The sequence below is a fragment of the Doryrhamphus excisus genome, chromosome 16 (assembly GCF_030265055.1).
Source record: "Doryrhamphus excisus isolate RoL2022-K1 chromosome 16, RoL_Dexc_1.0, whole genome shotgun sequence".
Taxonomy (NCBI): domain Eukaryota; kingdom Metazoa; phylum Chordata; class Actinopteri; order Syngnathiformes; family Syngnathidae; genus Doryrhamphus; species Doryrhamphus excisus.
Genome location: NC_080481.1, coordinates 5,232,066 through 5,247,119, shown reverse-complemented (window position 1 = coordinate 5,247,119; position 15,054 = coordinate 5,232,066). Strand labels below are relative to the sequence as shown.

Here is a 15,054-nt window from a genome sequence, read left to right as displayed (position 1 = left end):
GGGAGACTTCAACACTGACAGTGAAAATGACAGTGTTTAGCCTGGAGGGGCTTGATTGGGAGGAACGACCTCCCTGGTTTGAACCCGTGCGGTGTGATGTTACTGGACTTCTGTACCAACCACAGTTTGGCCATAACTAACACCATGTTCGAACATAGGGATGTCCATAGGCGCACTTGGCTCCAGGACACCCGAGGCCGCAGGTCTATGATCGACTTTATAGTCGTATGGTGGTCGGTGCCAGTCGTGACGGCAGGCCCTGAACCCGATGGTGGATACCAGACGTCAGGACTGCCATCAGGCTGAAGCAGGAGTCCTATCGAGCATGGATGGCTTGTGGGACTCCGGAAGCAGCTGACAGGTACCGTCAGGCCAAGCGGGAAGCGGCATCTGTTTTGGTTGAGGCAAAAACTTGGGTGTGGACGGAATTCTGTGAGACCAGGGGGCACAATGTTCGGTCGGCCTCGAAGAGGTTCTGGCAAACTGTCTGCCTCAGAAAGGGGAAGCAGGGCCCGGTCCACACTTTTTATAGCGGGTATGGGGGCCTGCTGACCTCGACTGAGGAGGTAGTCGGCCGTGGCTGAGGTATCTGGGGTGGTCAAAATGCTCCTTAGTGGCAAAGCTATTCATTGTGGTGGAATTCCTAAAGGCTCTGGACTGAGGGACTGTCTTGGCTGACACGTCTCTTCAACATTGCGTGGAAGTCGGGAACAATACCTTTGGATTGATAGACCACGGTTGTGGTCCCCCTCTTTAAGAAGGGTGACCGGAGGGTGTGTTCCAGCTATCAGGGGATCACATGGGGATCACACTCCTTAGCCTCCCTGGGAAAGTCTATTCCAGGGTGCTGGAGAGAAGGGCCTTTGCTACAAGAGGTCCAATGCGGTTTTCATCCTGGTGGCGGAACACTGGATCAGCTCTACACCCTCACAAGGGTGCTGGAAGGTGCATGGGAGTTTTCCCAACCAGTCTACATGTGCTTTGTGGACCTGGAAAAGGCATTCGACCGTGTCCCTTTCGGGGCTACTCCCGGAGTACGGGATTGGTGGTGCGCTACTACTTGCTATCCGGTCCTTGTACAAACGGGGCAGGAGTCTTGTTCGCATTGCCAGTAGTAAGTCTAGCCTGTTTCCGGTAAACGTTGGCCTCCGCCAAGGCTGCCCTATTCTGTTCACAATTTTCATGGACAGAATTTCTAGGCGCAGCCAAGGAGTTGAGGGAGTCCGGTTTGGGGGCCTTAGGATCTCATCTTTGCTATCTTTTCTCACGGCTTTCATCTTGTAAAATGACTACTTTTTCTCATCACATTACGTTATTCTTGTTAATGTAGGAATTTGTCACTTTCTCATAAATTGCAGGTTTTTCTCATGAGACCGTGACTTTTCCATCATATCACGGTCTTTTGAAAAATGTGAATGACTTGTGCACAGACCGGCTGCGGACCACTACTTCCCGGACCTGCACCATCTGAAGTTTGAGATGGAGGAGGGCACCGTGCCGGACGGCCGCCCGGTGCGTTTTGGCTACGATGGGCGGGAGTTCCCTGGCTTCAGCTGGCGAGGTTACGCCCAGATGTCGGCCATCCAGGTAAGCAAGGAGCCGCCTCGCCCTCTGAGGCTCGTGAAGAGAATTTATTTGCATATTATTGCGGTGGCCCGTCTCTTCCTCGTGGCGCCGCGGTACACCAAGACGGCGGATGCTGACGTTGGCGGCAGGGTGCCGGTGCTGGAGGATGGCCATAGGAACGGGGCGGGTTTCTCGTCCTCTTCTTCTTCTCCTCCACCTCTCAGCTTGTCTTCTTCATGCCACCGAGTGGGCGGGCCACAGCTCAGCACAACTAAACGCTTTTCATTCTTTTCTTCCCCATCTCGCCCCCCCCAGGGAACCGTGCAACTTCAGGTTTACGTGAGCGAGGCAGACGTCTATCTGACCCGCTTCATCCTCAGATACGTCAACTCTGAGGGCGGCACCGCCAGCGGTAAAATAACTGCCTATCAGGTGGGACGACAAGGTAGGTGTCATAGCTCTGCCACTGTGTGTGCATTTGTGGTGCCATCGCGCATACCCTTAAGGCCAGAAAAACACAATCCATGGACATTTTTATCCTTAGCATAGTGAAATGATCTGTTCCAGGGTCAAACTGTGGGCATCAATTGAAATACAAATAATTCATAACAAAAAATATATAATAATAAATAGATACATAAATATAACAATAAAATAGGTCAGAATTGTATTATAAATAATTTGATTAAAATTGTAGTATAATAACAATAATAATAAAATAAATGAATACATACGTATAAAAGTATAAAAATAATGCACTTGGAAATAGGTTATCATTGTCTAATTCATTATTCTTATTTTATCTAAATTATATCCATATTATTTATAAATAGATACATACATAGAAAAATATGTTTTTATATGCATACATGTATAATTAATAATAAACTTTCCTCCCCCATTCCAAAAACATGCTAGTTTAATTGGCCACTGGGAATGGTTGTTTGTCTATATGTGCCCTGTGATTGGCTGGCCACCAGTCCAGAAAGCTGGGATAGGCTCCAGCACCCCCGCGATCCTCGTGAGGATAAGCGATAGAAAATGAATGAATGAATGAACTTAAAATTAATGATAGTTAAAAATATGTTTTATGTGCATTAATTTATAATTAATAAAAAATATATTAAAAAATTTGAATAAAAATTAAAAATAAAAAGAATGAATTAGACAATGGTAACTTATTTTATATGTATGTATTTAAAATATAAAAATATACATATAAATACATGTTAGATTTATTTATTTATTATTTATTATATATATCATTATTTATTATTATTAAGTTTATTATATTATTAACTACAAATAAATACATACAAAATATGTTATCATTGTCTAGTTAATTATTTATATTTTAGTTTAAGTTTATTATTATAAATGATAAATTAATGCATATAAAAAGTATTACAATTGTAAATTATATATATATATATATATATATATATATATACATTCTACAGTCATCTATTATTTTATATGATGAATATTATAAAAAGCATAACACAATGCAACCATAAACGGTGCATATGTTTGTATTTCTGATGATTGTTACATGGTTCTGTTGTTCCAGCGGTCCTAATGGCTTCTATGTGCATTCTTCTGGTGGAAATGATGATGATGATAATGTCGGTCTTGCAGGTTCCGAGCAGTCCAAACAGATCGTGTTTGTGCCCAGCGTGGAGCCGACCTTGCTCAATGTTCCCCAGAACAACTTTGTGGAGCCTTTCGTCCTGAACCCAGGCACGTGGACAGTGGTCATCCAGGCCGAAGGCATCCTGCTGGTCAGACTTTGACTCTCTCGCTTCGTCTTTGCTCTTTCAAAAGCTTTCTTCATCTTCACGTTTCGCTGCCCACTCAGGACTATCTGGTGCTGCTGCCCAGCGCATACTACGAGGCTCCCATCCTGCAGATGCACGTCACAGAGCCGTGCACGTACAGCTCCGTGCACGAGGCCGGCTACAAGTAAAGCTGCTGCGCCCAAAAGGCACACGTACGATCCGTGCGCCGTCATCATCGTGTCGTCTCTTTCACCCTCACAGCTGTCTGCACTACACGTATTTGTCTCTGGACGCCTTCCCCTCCGTCTCTGGCTGTGAGGCCCGCTGCCGCCATGACAACCACCTGCCGCGCCCCTGCCCAACCCAGAAGATCACGCCCCATCACCCCGAACTGGCGGTCTGCAGCGGACAGGACGTAAGGAAGCCGCCGGCGTCCATTGTGTGTTTGTGCGTCAACGCCTACTCTGTGACAGCAGATCAGCGTGGAGATGAGAGCGCACGTGACCTCCGCTGACCTCTACGTGCTGGTGGTGGAGTACGGCAGCGAGGAAGAGCGTCCGCAAACGTTGTCCGTCACCTTCAACTCCCCAGCGGACACAACCCACCGACACAGCGTCACCCTGACACACTGCACGTTCAGGTAGCACGCCGACACGGCACGCACACGTGTGGCATCGCAGTCCCACAACACATCCTCCTTTTGGCGGGAAAAAGCTTGGATTAGTATGTGAGAACGCCTTCATTTTACAAGATGACATCAGTCATGTGATGTAGAATGGAATGCTGTAGTCGTATGAGAAAAGTTCCATGAGAAAAAGTCCCAATTTTCCATGAAAACTCCAAAGTTAGAGAGAAAAAGTCCCTTTTACAAAAAGCCCTCGTCATTTTCCACTAAGACATGTAATACCACAGGAAGAAAGCTGTCATCTTATGAAAACCAAATGGTAAGGCGGTGAAAAAGTCACAATTTGAGGAGAAAACCCTCTGCTTCCCCCTGTTGGCAGGGTGGTCAAAGCAGCCTTAAAAGTAGGTTGAACTAGCGTGACTTGATTTCATTTGTGTGGACACAGCTGCTTCACACTTGGCTGTGTGTGTGTGCGTGTGCGTGTGTGTGTCAGCACCTCTTCATCTGTGTGTTTATGCGTACCTGTGTGCAGCTTTCTGTGCCGAGTGGTGGCCACCGATGAACACGACCGAGTGGCGGTGTTCTCTCTGCACGCCGACACCGAGCTCCAGTTGTCCGCCGAGCATGCCGGCTTCTTCCTGGTAAACCCGCTGACGCCGTCACGTGATTGGCCGCTTCATTTGGTGACACGTTTGCTTGGGACAGAGCGTGGAAGGCTTCAGTGCCCTCATTCGAATGCATACTGTAAAAATGAGTCATGGCTTGAATGGGAGGAAGGCAAAAAGAAGAAGAAGAAATAGCAGTACCAGGCCGTACCTCCAGGGGGTGCTTGTGCAGGCTCTTCATGTGGACTGACGGTGGTCTGTCCTGATTTGTTGTGCAGCACAAAGTCTACCTGGTCCCGAAACAGCACTTCTCCATGGAGTACCTGGATCCTCAAGTCCTCTGCATCGGCACTCATGGACACTTCTCACATGACAGGTAATATTTTTGGCAATTTTTTTGGAACTCATTTTCATTTTTTTTTTGTCACTTTTATTTATTCATTGTTGTTATTATTTATATTATCATCATTATTACTTTATGTCATTTTTGTTTTTATTATTTTAGTTAGTATGTCATATTTAATTTGTTTTCAATCAATTTTTTCCAGTTTTGTTTCACCAATTGAAATTTTTTCTTCTTTATCAATTTAATTGATTTTTTTATGCTTTTCTTTAAGTTATATATCATTTTTTATTTCTATTATTGTTGTTATTATTTATATTATCGTTATTATTAGTTTTTGTCATTTTACTTTTATTTGTGAATATTTTCAGCAGTGTTAAAGTAATTTTGGCTATTTTTTATTCATTTGAATGAATAATGAAAATAATACAAAATTTGTTTTTACTTTCGTCATTTTTATTTATTTTTTTCTAACATTAGTTAATAGGTATTATTTAATTCATTTTATTATGAATTTTCATGCTGTGCAACTTTCATATTTTTATTTAACATTAGTATTTCTACTTGAGTTATTTTTTGCTTTTATGTAAGTTATTGTTATTTTTATTCAATTATTTATTTTGTGTTTTTATTTAGATTATCACGACTATTGCTTTCTACCTCATTATTTATTATTTCTGTTATCGTATTTGGATGGAGTAATTTTCTGTTTGACTTTGGACTTTTCTGGTTTTTAGTGATTATTATTATGACGTAATCAGGTCCTCTGTCCCTAGTTCCTCCTGCGTGCCGTCACGCTTCCAGACGCCGTCCAATTCGCTGGTCCTGAAGGACGGTCAGAGCTCCTCCGTGCAGGAACCCATCTTAGCCTCCCCCGCCGCTCCTCCCCTGCCGCTCCCCCAGAGGGAGCACCCGGGCTGGCCCGGCGGGGAGCGCCCGCCTCACGCGGCGGACAACAGCGACCACGTGCGGCTGGACTCGCTGCAGGTAGCGTCGAAGAAGATCTCCGATGCTCCCAACAACAAGACGCGTGCATTGCTCCCACTTTTCACCTGCTCTTACCCAGAATGCAGTGGTGTACTCCGCCCGTGTCCACACCCTGGGACGCTACGTCTTCATCCTCCACTACCACCAGCCTCTCCACCCCACCTACCCCATCCAGGTCTACGTCAACGGGGGGCGCATCTGGCAAGGTGGGACGCTGGGGAGCGGCTTTTGGAAAAGCAGGATTCATTCATTGGTGTCATTTCTTTTAGGTCACGCCAACGCCTCCTTCTGTCCGCACGCGTACGGCTGCCGAAACGTGCTGGTGTCGGAAAACCAGATCATTCTGGACGTGACCGACCACCAGCTCTACCTCACCGTGCAAGTTCCTGCTGGCAAAACGCTGTGGCTGGTGAGTTGGCATGGCAACAACAGTGTACATTTCCCTTCCTTTGCTGGTACTGGAAGTGTGTCCCGGGGCCGCAGGGGGCCTGCTGCTATTTCTTTTTGGCTCCAGGCACATTGTAAAAATAAAATATATACAGGAATATTTCTTGCTTTGGTGACAGCACCAATATGTAAACTATACAACACACAAAGAAGTCATTTTACATGAATGTATTTACGAATATCACACATGAACAAATGCAGCCAGTAAGCCACACCCAACATCAGTACGCCGTCATCCGAACTGCATCCTTCCTTTGTCTTTCCAGGACTACGTGCTGGTGGTTCCGGAGTCCAGCTACAGTTCCAACTACCTGAGAGAGGAGCCGCTGGACAAATCGTACGACTTCATCAGCAACTGCGGCCAGAACAGCTTCTTCATCAAGTCAGTGTCTGATCAGTCACGTACACACTACACTCCCGTCACTTTGTGTGGTCACGGCTTAGTTGTCTTGGAACGTGCGTGGCAACGGCACATGTTTACACGTCAACACTTCAACATGTCTGAAAAGGAAGAAGCGAGCTTATCTAGCATACCTCACCCTAGTGAGGATAAGCCATAGAAAATGGATGGAGTCTAAATAGTCGGAAAATGTAAAAATAATAAAAACAAGGACGGAAATTTGGGGGAAAACAAGTCAAAATATTATGGGACTAAAGTTGAAATTTTATGGGAATAAAGTCGAAATATTATGGAAATAAAGTTGAAATATTATGGGAATAAAGTCAAAATACAATGGCAATAAAGTCAAAATACGATGGGAATAAAGTTGAAATATGGGAATAAAGTCTAAATATGGGAATAAAGTCAAATTATTATGGGAATAAAGTTTAAATATGGGAATAAAGTCAAAATATGATGGGAATACAGTTGAAATATTATGGGAATGAAGTCAAATTATTATGGGAATGAAGTTGAAATATTATGGGAATAAAGTCAAATTATTATGGGAATAAAGTTTGAATATTATGGGAATAAAGTTGAAATTTTATGGGAATAAAGTTGAAATATTATGAGAATAAAGTCAAAATATTATGAGAATAAAGTCGAAATACTATGAGAATTAAGTCAAAATACGATGGGAATAAAGTCAAATTATTATGGGAATAAAGTCAAAATATTATGGGAATAAAGTCAAAATATTATGGAAATAAAGTCAAAATATTATGGGAATAAAGTCAAAATATTATGGGAATAAAGTCAAAATACTATGGCAATAAAGTCAAAATATTATGGGAATAAAGTTGAAATTTTATTGGAATAAAGTCGAAATATTATGGGAATAAAGTCAAAATACTATGGCAATAAAGTTGACATTTTATGGGAATAAAGTCGAAATATTATGGGAATAAAGTCTAAATAATATGGGAATAATTTCTAAATATTATGGGTATAAAGTCAAATTATTATGGGAATAAAGTTTGAATATTGTGGAAATGAAGTTTAAATATTATGGCAATGAAATAATAATATTACAAAATATCAAATGACTTTCATTTTCCAGTATGTGGTAAGGTTAGGACCCCCCCAACCGAGGCCATGGCTTCTTACAGTTTTCTGTCTCTGTCTCCCTGACTAACCGTTGTGTGTTGCACCCCCCCCCCCCCACCCCCGACCCCAGTCCGTCCAGCTCCTCGCCATTCTGCCTGAGCTCGGCCGCGTCGCTGTCAGCCTTCTTCAACAACGGGGCGCTGCCATGCGCCTGCCATGAGGTCGGCGCCGAGAGCGACACCTGTGAGACGTTTGGCGGTCAGTGCCGCTGTCGACCCAATGTGATTGGTCGAGACTGCTCCATGTGTGCCACGGGATACTGGGGATTCCCCAACTGCAGACGTGAGTGTCCCCTAAGAGTCTGACCCCGCTCTCTGTGAATGTGCTCGCAGCCGCCCCCTCCTGTAATATAACACCCTGCCACAGGAGGCAATAGTGAGCCGTCCAGGCAGGTGGCTTGACATCAGGTGTGTTGTGTTGTCTGCAGCATGCGACTGTGGGGACAGGCTGTGTGAGCCCATGTCAGGCGAGTGCATCTGTCCTCCCAGGACGCTCCGACCCGAGTGCACCCAGTGTGAGCCTCAGACTTTCGGCTGCCACCCGGTGGTCGGCTGTGAGGTCTGCAACTGCTCCCGGCCCGGAATCGTCACACCCGACGTCAGCTGCGACACGCTCAGCGGACAGTGCAGGTAAAGGGAAAATTTTGTTAAAAATAATGCCTACTTTGGAATTAAGAAAAGTCATCGGTCTACTGCCTTGTAGTACTACTATGTACCTGAGGCGGTGCTAGTGAGTCACTACTTGAGAGGAGCTTATATACTACAGTAAACCTCGGATATATCGGATTCAATTGTTCCCACTGGTTTTGTCCGATATAAGCGAAATCCGTTATATGCGTATACCGGAAAATGTCCGTTTTACGCATATATCGGATTTATATCCGGTATATGCGTAAATCGGATTTTATCCGTTATAAAAAGGCACTTCCTTGACTATGTTTCCAATGTACTTGGACGCGCAGGCAACGCTGCATACACTGCAAATGACGTCGTATAGCGGCCTGTCACGATTCGGCGAATCGGAGCGCCACGATGCGGCCATCCGATATATGCGAGGGAAATTTAATGGAAATGCATTGGAACGGGACTGGAGATTTTGTCCGAAATAGGCGAAATCCGTTATAAAAAATCCGATATATGCAATGAATTTTTATTGGAAATGCATTACAGAAAAATCGGTTCTTTTTTATCTGTCCGTTGTGAGCGAATTTCCGATATATCCGAGTCCGATATATCCGAGGTTTACTGTAGTTTATATAGGGTAGCTCTATATAGGTATGTTTGTACCTTTAAAGTCTACCTATATTGTGTACCTATATAGTCTAGCTACATAGTCCACCGATATAGTGTACTTACATGGTCTACCTACATAGTGTACCTATATAGTGTACCTACAAAGTCTATCTATATAGTGCACTTATATATAGGAAATATATATATATATATATATATATATATATATATATATATATATATATATATATATATATATATATATATATATATATATATATATATATATATATGTATATATATATATATATATATATATATGTATATATATATACGTATATATATATACGTATATATATATACGTATATATATATATATAGGAAAGGAAGGTGTGGTGCTCTTATTGATATAGACCAGTGTTTTTCAACCTTTTTTGAGCCACGCCATGTTTTTTACATTGGAAAAATCTCCAGTCACCACGACCTCTCAAGTCTATTAGAGGAATGAGGTCATCAGCTACGTGTTGCCACACAAACTAATATTACATTGCTCTGCCAGTCTTTACACCATGGACACTCGACAATGACATAATATTTGCAGAAAATGATTAATAAATATTAATTTAAAAAAGTGATATTGGATAATTCCTCACGGTACATCTGACGATTTCTCACAGTGGTTGAAAATAACTGATATAGAGTATGTGTTTACATTGTACACCTTCCAGATGCAAGAACAACATTGTGGGTCGCCAGTGTGACCGCTGTGCATCTGGTTTCTACGGTTACCCCAACTGCCGGCCATGCGACTGCAACGAGGCGGGCACAGAGGAGCAAGTGTGCGACCCCTTCACGGGACGGTGTTTGTGCAAGGTCAGCGTCAAAACACAACACACTTAGTTAGAATTGAGGCCACATAATGACAACAGGTATGTTTCCCTTGCAGGAGAACGTGCAGGGTCCTCGCTGTGACCAGTGTAGAGTTGGTACCTTCCACCTGGATCCCACCAACCCCAAAGGATGCACCAGCTGTTTCTGCTTTGGCGCCACAGACCGCTGTCGCAGTTCGGAAAAGAGACGCACCGAGGTAAACCGCCCTTAAAACCGGTCCTAAACCCCTCTTTAAACTCTTTTCAAACTCTTTTCAACCCCTCAAAGCAGTCTTAAACCCCTATTCAACCCTCCAAACCCCCTTCAATTCATTTTAAACCCCTCCCAAACCTCTCTAAAATCCCTCTTTAACTCTTCTTCTCCATCTTTGTAACACCTCTTTCACCCACCCCTCTTAAAACCCACTTAAAACTCTCTTAAACCACCCTTTAATCCCTCCTAAACCCCTCTTTAATCCCTCCCAAACCCCCTTCAATTATTTTTCAACCCCTCCCAAACCTTTGGAAAATCCCTCTTCAACTCGTCTTCTACATCTTTGTAACACTCCTTTCACCCAGCCCTCTTAAAACTCTCTTAAAACCCCCTTTAATGCCTCCTAAACCCCTTTTTAATCCCCCCAAACCCCCTTCAATTCTTTTAAACCCCGCCCAAACATCTCTAAAATCCCTCCTCAACTCTTCTTCTACATCTTTGTAACACCTATTTCACCCACCCCTCTTAAAACTCTCTTAAACCCTTCTCAAACCCAATTTAGACCAGTCTTGAACCCCACTTAAACCCTCTCTTAAACCTTTCATCCATTCCAATTAAAACCCCCTCAATTTCTCTAGAACGAGTTTAAAACCTCTCTTTTACCAATCTCTTCAACCTCTCTTCAGCCTCTCTGAGGACCTCCTTAAAACTTTGGACACCCACCTCCCCTACCCCCTGCCCCAATGAGACTCTCCCCGTGTTAAGTATGTGTTTTTTGTGTTGCTCGCTGCCGGTGCAGATCATGAACATGGAGGGCTGGGTGTTGCTCAGCGCAGACAAACAGGAAGTTCCAGTGACCGTGTATCCTGGTCAGGACCTGGTGGAGGCCGACCTCAGTGACGTTCCTGACGTGTACCAGGACCTCCACTGGTACGCCCCAGCAGCTTACCTGGGAGACAAGGTAACCTCGTTACTACGCCATGTGGCCGATACTTTAGTTAGAGCGCCCATTTGGGAAGCCTCTCTGTATGATGTTTTTCTTTGGAGGTGTCGTCTTACGGAGGTTACCTGAGATATCGTCTTCACACTCAAACTATGAGGGGGGACGTCTGGTCTCTGCCGGCAGAACCTTCTAGACCTGACATCATCCTCAAGGTAAGGATTAAGGATCGACCGATACATCAGCCGGCCGATATATCGGGCCGATATTTGCGTTCCTTACTTGAATCGGTATCGGCTGATACACGCGTGGGTTCGCCGATGTATTTTTCCGGCGCAGGCATCCACCGGGCTGCTTTGTGTTGCCGGAAGACCCTGCAACACATGCAGTCGCGTTACCCCTGAATCCTACTGTGTTCTGTGTTTACATTTCAATAAATATTTGTTTAAACTTGAGACCTGTAATATTTGTTATCATTGTCATTTTTCATGTAAATTGAGGCAGCAAAAGCAGTATCGGCCACAAATATTGGCCCAAGCAAAATCGGCCATCGGCTAAGGGTGATGGAAAAAATCGGTATTGGCATTGGCCTGAAAAAAAACATATCGGTCGATCCCTAGTAAGGATGCACGCCTCCTGCTGGCTTAGGGAAGCACACAGACGGGACCTGACTGTGTTGTCTTGTTGTCGTGTAGGGCAACCAGATGACCTTGGTGTTCGTGGAGCGGGAATACTCTTCTCCCGAGGAGCCACATCTGGGAATTGTTCACATCGTCGAGGTAAAGTCACGTGCACAGTACCAAGTGCACGCTTTAAAGAGTCAAAACGGAATGTTGGAACAATCTTTTTATGGTTAATACTACATTTATTTACTGATATGTATATATATATATATATATATATAGATATACACACAGCCCTGTGATTGGCTGGCCACCAGTCCAGGTTGGACCCTGCCTCTTGCCCCAAGTCAGCTGGGATAGGCTCCAGCACCCCCCGCGACTCTCGTGAGGATAAGCAGTAGAAAATGAATGAATGAATGAATGATTTTTTTAATGATTTTATTCATATTATGTTATATCATGTTAATGTATTTATTTTTCCAATCATTGTTGTCATTTTTATCATTAAAGAAATTATTAGTTTGTTAATAATAAATGAAAAAATATTTACATTTAATAAATGTATTACATAATAATAATAATCTAAATAGAAATAGATTAACATAAAATAAAAAGGCAAACATATATCTTTCTATTATTATTATTATTATCATTTTAAGATATTTTACTTTTTCAAATTGTTATTATGATATTTTTATTAAATAAATAAATAGTTAATAATACAAAAGTGAGTGTTGAATTACATCAAATTACATATAATGATCTAAATAGAAATAGATTCACAATGAAAAAGCAAAAATATCTATTTATATGATGTTATTTATTTAAATATGAAATATTATTGATTTAAATCTTCAGAATAATTGTGCATTTTAGTGTGTCCAGACTTGAGGGACGTCCTATACTGTGTACTGCATATGTACAGTACATCCTGTGTTATACATACGTATATATATTGTACGTATGTCCATGTTCTCCTGGCCACCTTCCTGCAGGGAAGCTTCCGTCACGCTCAGACGGGCAACTCTGTGTCGCGGGAGGAGCTGATGATGGTTCTGGTGGCCCTGGAGTCTCTGCAGATCCGGGCGCTGCATTCCCAGTCGGCCCACTCGGTGTCGCTGCGTGGCGCCGTGCTGGAAGGCGCTGAGGGCCTGCCTGCCGGTCGCCATGCCAACAACGTGGAGATCTGCATGTGTCCCGCCAACTACGTGGGAGACTCCTGTCAGGTGAGGACGAGCCTCCATCACTTTATTTACGAATGTACTTTATGGGTCGTCCTCATGTCATATCTCATATTTGAATATGCAGGAATGCGCTCCGGGTTACTACAGGGACACCATCGGCCTCTTCCTTGGAAAATGTCTTCCCTGCAACTGTAATGGACACTCAGACCAGTGTTTGGACGGCTCAGGAGTCTGCGTGGTCCGCATGTTATCTTTTTTTCTACAAAATATCACCTCGTTTGTGCCAGTCAGAAGCCTGAGGAACGTCATGTGTTGTGTGTCCATCAGAACTGCCAACACAACACAGCCGGTGAGCACTGTGAGACGTGCCAGGGTGGTTTCCTAGGCAACAACAGCGTGGATGGACAGGCTGTGTCGTGTTCCAGCTGTCCCTGTCCTCTGAGAGTCCCGTCCAACAAGTCAGTACACCCCTCCACCCCCCCACCTCTGAAGTTGCTGCTCACGACTCATTGTTTGTTTTTTGGTGCAGCTTTGCCGAAGGCTGCGTGGAAAAGAATGAGCGCATGCAGTGTTTGTGCATGCCCGGCTACGCTGGACCGCACTGCGAGAGGTAAGCTAAGAGCTAGCCTGGTGATTGTATTACTTTCTCATCTCCTGTCCACATGAAACCAGGTGTGCCCCTGGCTACTACGGCAACCCCATGGTGCTGGGCTCCACGTGCCGGCCGTGCCATTGCCACGGCAATACAGACCCCAACATGCTCTTCACCGACTGCCACCCACTGACGGGCGAGTGTCTCAGCTGCATGCGCGACACGGCCGGCCCTCACTGCAACATGTGCGCCCCCGGTTACTACGGTGATGCCATCGTGGCCAAAAACTGCACCAGTGAGTCCTGCTGGTTTCTAGTTTCATCCTCCTCATCAAGACACCAAGACATGTTGCCTGTTTCTATGCAGAATGTAGCTGCTCGCCGTGCGGTACAGAGTCATGTGACCCGCTCACGGGGCAGTGCCGCTGCAAAGCTGGGGTGACGGGACTCCACTGTGACCGCTGTCAGGTCAGTGTTAGAAAAAAAAAACTCAGGCTTTCTTTTGGCCACCAGGGGGCGACACCGCTGCTGGTCCAAATAAATGTTTTTATGGCTTGCTTACATTCTCAAAATACAAGTAGCCAAAAAGTCAGGACAGCCCTCATTTTGAAGGTCCACTTCGCTCAATTTTGACTATTTTTGCTGCTTCTTTCCGCCTCCCAGGACGGCTCTTTCGGCTTTGAGTCGTGCGGTGGCTGTCGCTCGTGTGACTGCGACGCCTCGGCGGCTCTGGTCCGGCCGTGTGACCCACAGAGCGGTCAGTGTGCATGCCGGCCCGGTGTCAACGGACCAAACTGCCGTCAGTGCGCCCCGGGATTCTGGGACTACGGCCCAGAAGGATGCAAGAGTGAGCTGCACCTCGGCGCTCGCATGCTGAAAGTCACATGACTTGTGCAAGGGGTGACCATGTGGTGTTGGTTTGGTCAGAGTGCCACTGCAGGGGGGGCCACTGCGACCCGCGGACCGGAGAGTGCCGCTGTCCAGACGGCATGACGGGAAAGCAGTGTGATGCCTGCACGGACGAGCACAGCGTTCCCATCGCACACGGCCACGACCTGCACTGCCAAAGTGAGCGTACACACATCTGGGAGGTGCACCTGCTGCCGGCTGACATTTGCGTTGCTTTTGCAGCATGCGACAGCTGCGTGGTGGTCCTGTTGGAGGATGTGGTCAAGATAAACCGAGACTTTGACGCCGTCGCCGCTCAGCTGCACAACCTCAACGCCAGCGCCGTGGCCTGGACTCAACTACACAAGCTCAACACGTCTGTGGAGGACCTCGCGGTGAGTCCACACACGCCTTTTTTTCAACCCAACTGCTCGCTGCCAAAGAGGTGTTCATATGTCTTGTACGTTTTCCTGTGGGAGAGGCATAAAGGGGTGGTGATGCAACTACAGTAGGAGAGAGCATGTTTGGTGCAGTTTGAAGCCCAATACACGGCCACAAGGTAGCAGCAGTCCGTGCATCTTCGCCTTGTAGAAGCGCTAGGCGGCCTGGAAGG

At 45.0% G+C, this 15,054-nt stretch overlaps 1 protein-coding gene across 3 annotated transcripts in view; it reads left to right on the top strand.

The window, feature by feature from the left end:
* Positions 1-15,054, top strand: part of lama5 (laminin, alpha 5) — a 53,489-nt gene that overhangs the window by 26,881 nt on the left and 11,554 nt on the right. For all 3 annotated transcript variants that reach the window (XM_058050941.1, XM_058050940.1, XM_058050942.1), the window contains exons 22-49: positions 1,431-1,587; positions 1,882-2,011; positions 3,205-3,347; positions 3,425-3,528; positions 3,606-3,759; positions 3,821-3,984; positions 4,502-4,610; positions 4,853-4,950; positions 5,694-5,904; positions 5,984-6,110; positions 6,174-6,313; positions 6,618-6,733; positions 7,971-8,182; positions 8,328-8,529; positions 9,861-10,005; positions 10,079-10,219; positions 11,015-11,176; positions 11,263-11,370; positions 11,851-11,934; positions 12,774-13,004; positions 13,087-13,200; positions 13,290-13,420; positions 13,492-13,572; positions 13,635-13,849; positions 13,921-14,021; positions 14,217-14,400; positions 14,481-14,621; positions 14,685-14,836. In XM_058050941.1, the coding sequence (XP_057906924.1) occupies positions 1,431-1,587; positions 1,882-2,011; positions 3,205-3,347; positions 3,425-3,528; positions 3,606-3,759; positions 3,821-3,984; positions 4,502-4,610; positions 4,853-4,950; positions 5,694-5,904; positions 5,984-6,110; positions 6,174-6,313; positions 6,618-6,733; positions 7,971-8,182; positions 8,328-8,529; positions 9,861-10,005; positions 10,079-10,219; positions 11,015-11,176; positions 11,263-11,370; positions 11,851-11,934; positions 12,774-13,004; positions 13,087-13,200; positions 13,290-13,420; positions 13,492-13,572; positions 13,635-13,849; positions 13,921-14,021; positions 14,217-14,400; positions 14,481-14,621; positions 14,685-14,836 (4,057 nt within the window). The remainder of the gene's footprint in view (positions 1-1,430; positions 1,588-1,881; positions 2,012-3,204; positions 3,348-3,424; positions 3,529-3,605; positions 3,760-3,820; positions 3,985-4,501; positions 4,611-4,852; positions 4,951-5,693; positions 5,905-5,983; positions 6,111-6,173; positions 6,314-6,617; positions 6,734-7,970; positions 8,183-8,327; positions 8,530-9,860; positions 10,006-10,078; positions 10,220-11,014; positions 11,177-11,262; positions 11,371-11,850; positions 11,935-12,773; positions 13,005-13,086; positions 13,201-13,289; positions 13,421-13,491; positions 13,573-13,634; positions 13,850-13,920; positions 14,022-14,216; positions 14,401-14,480; positions 14,622-14,684; positions 14,837-15,054) is intronic.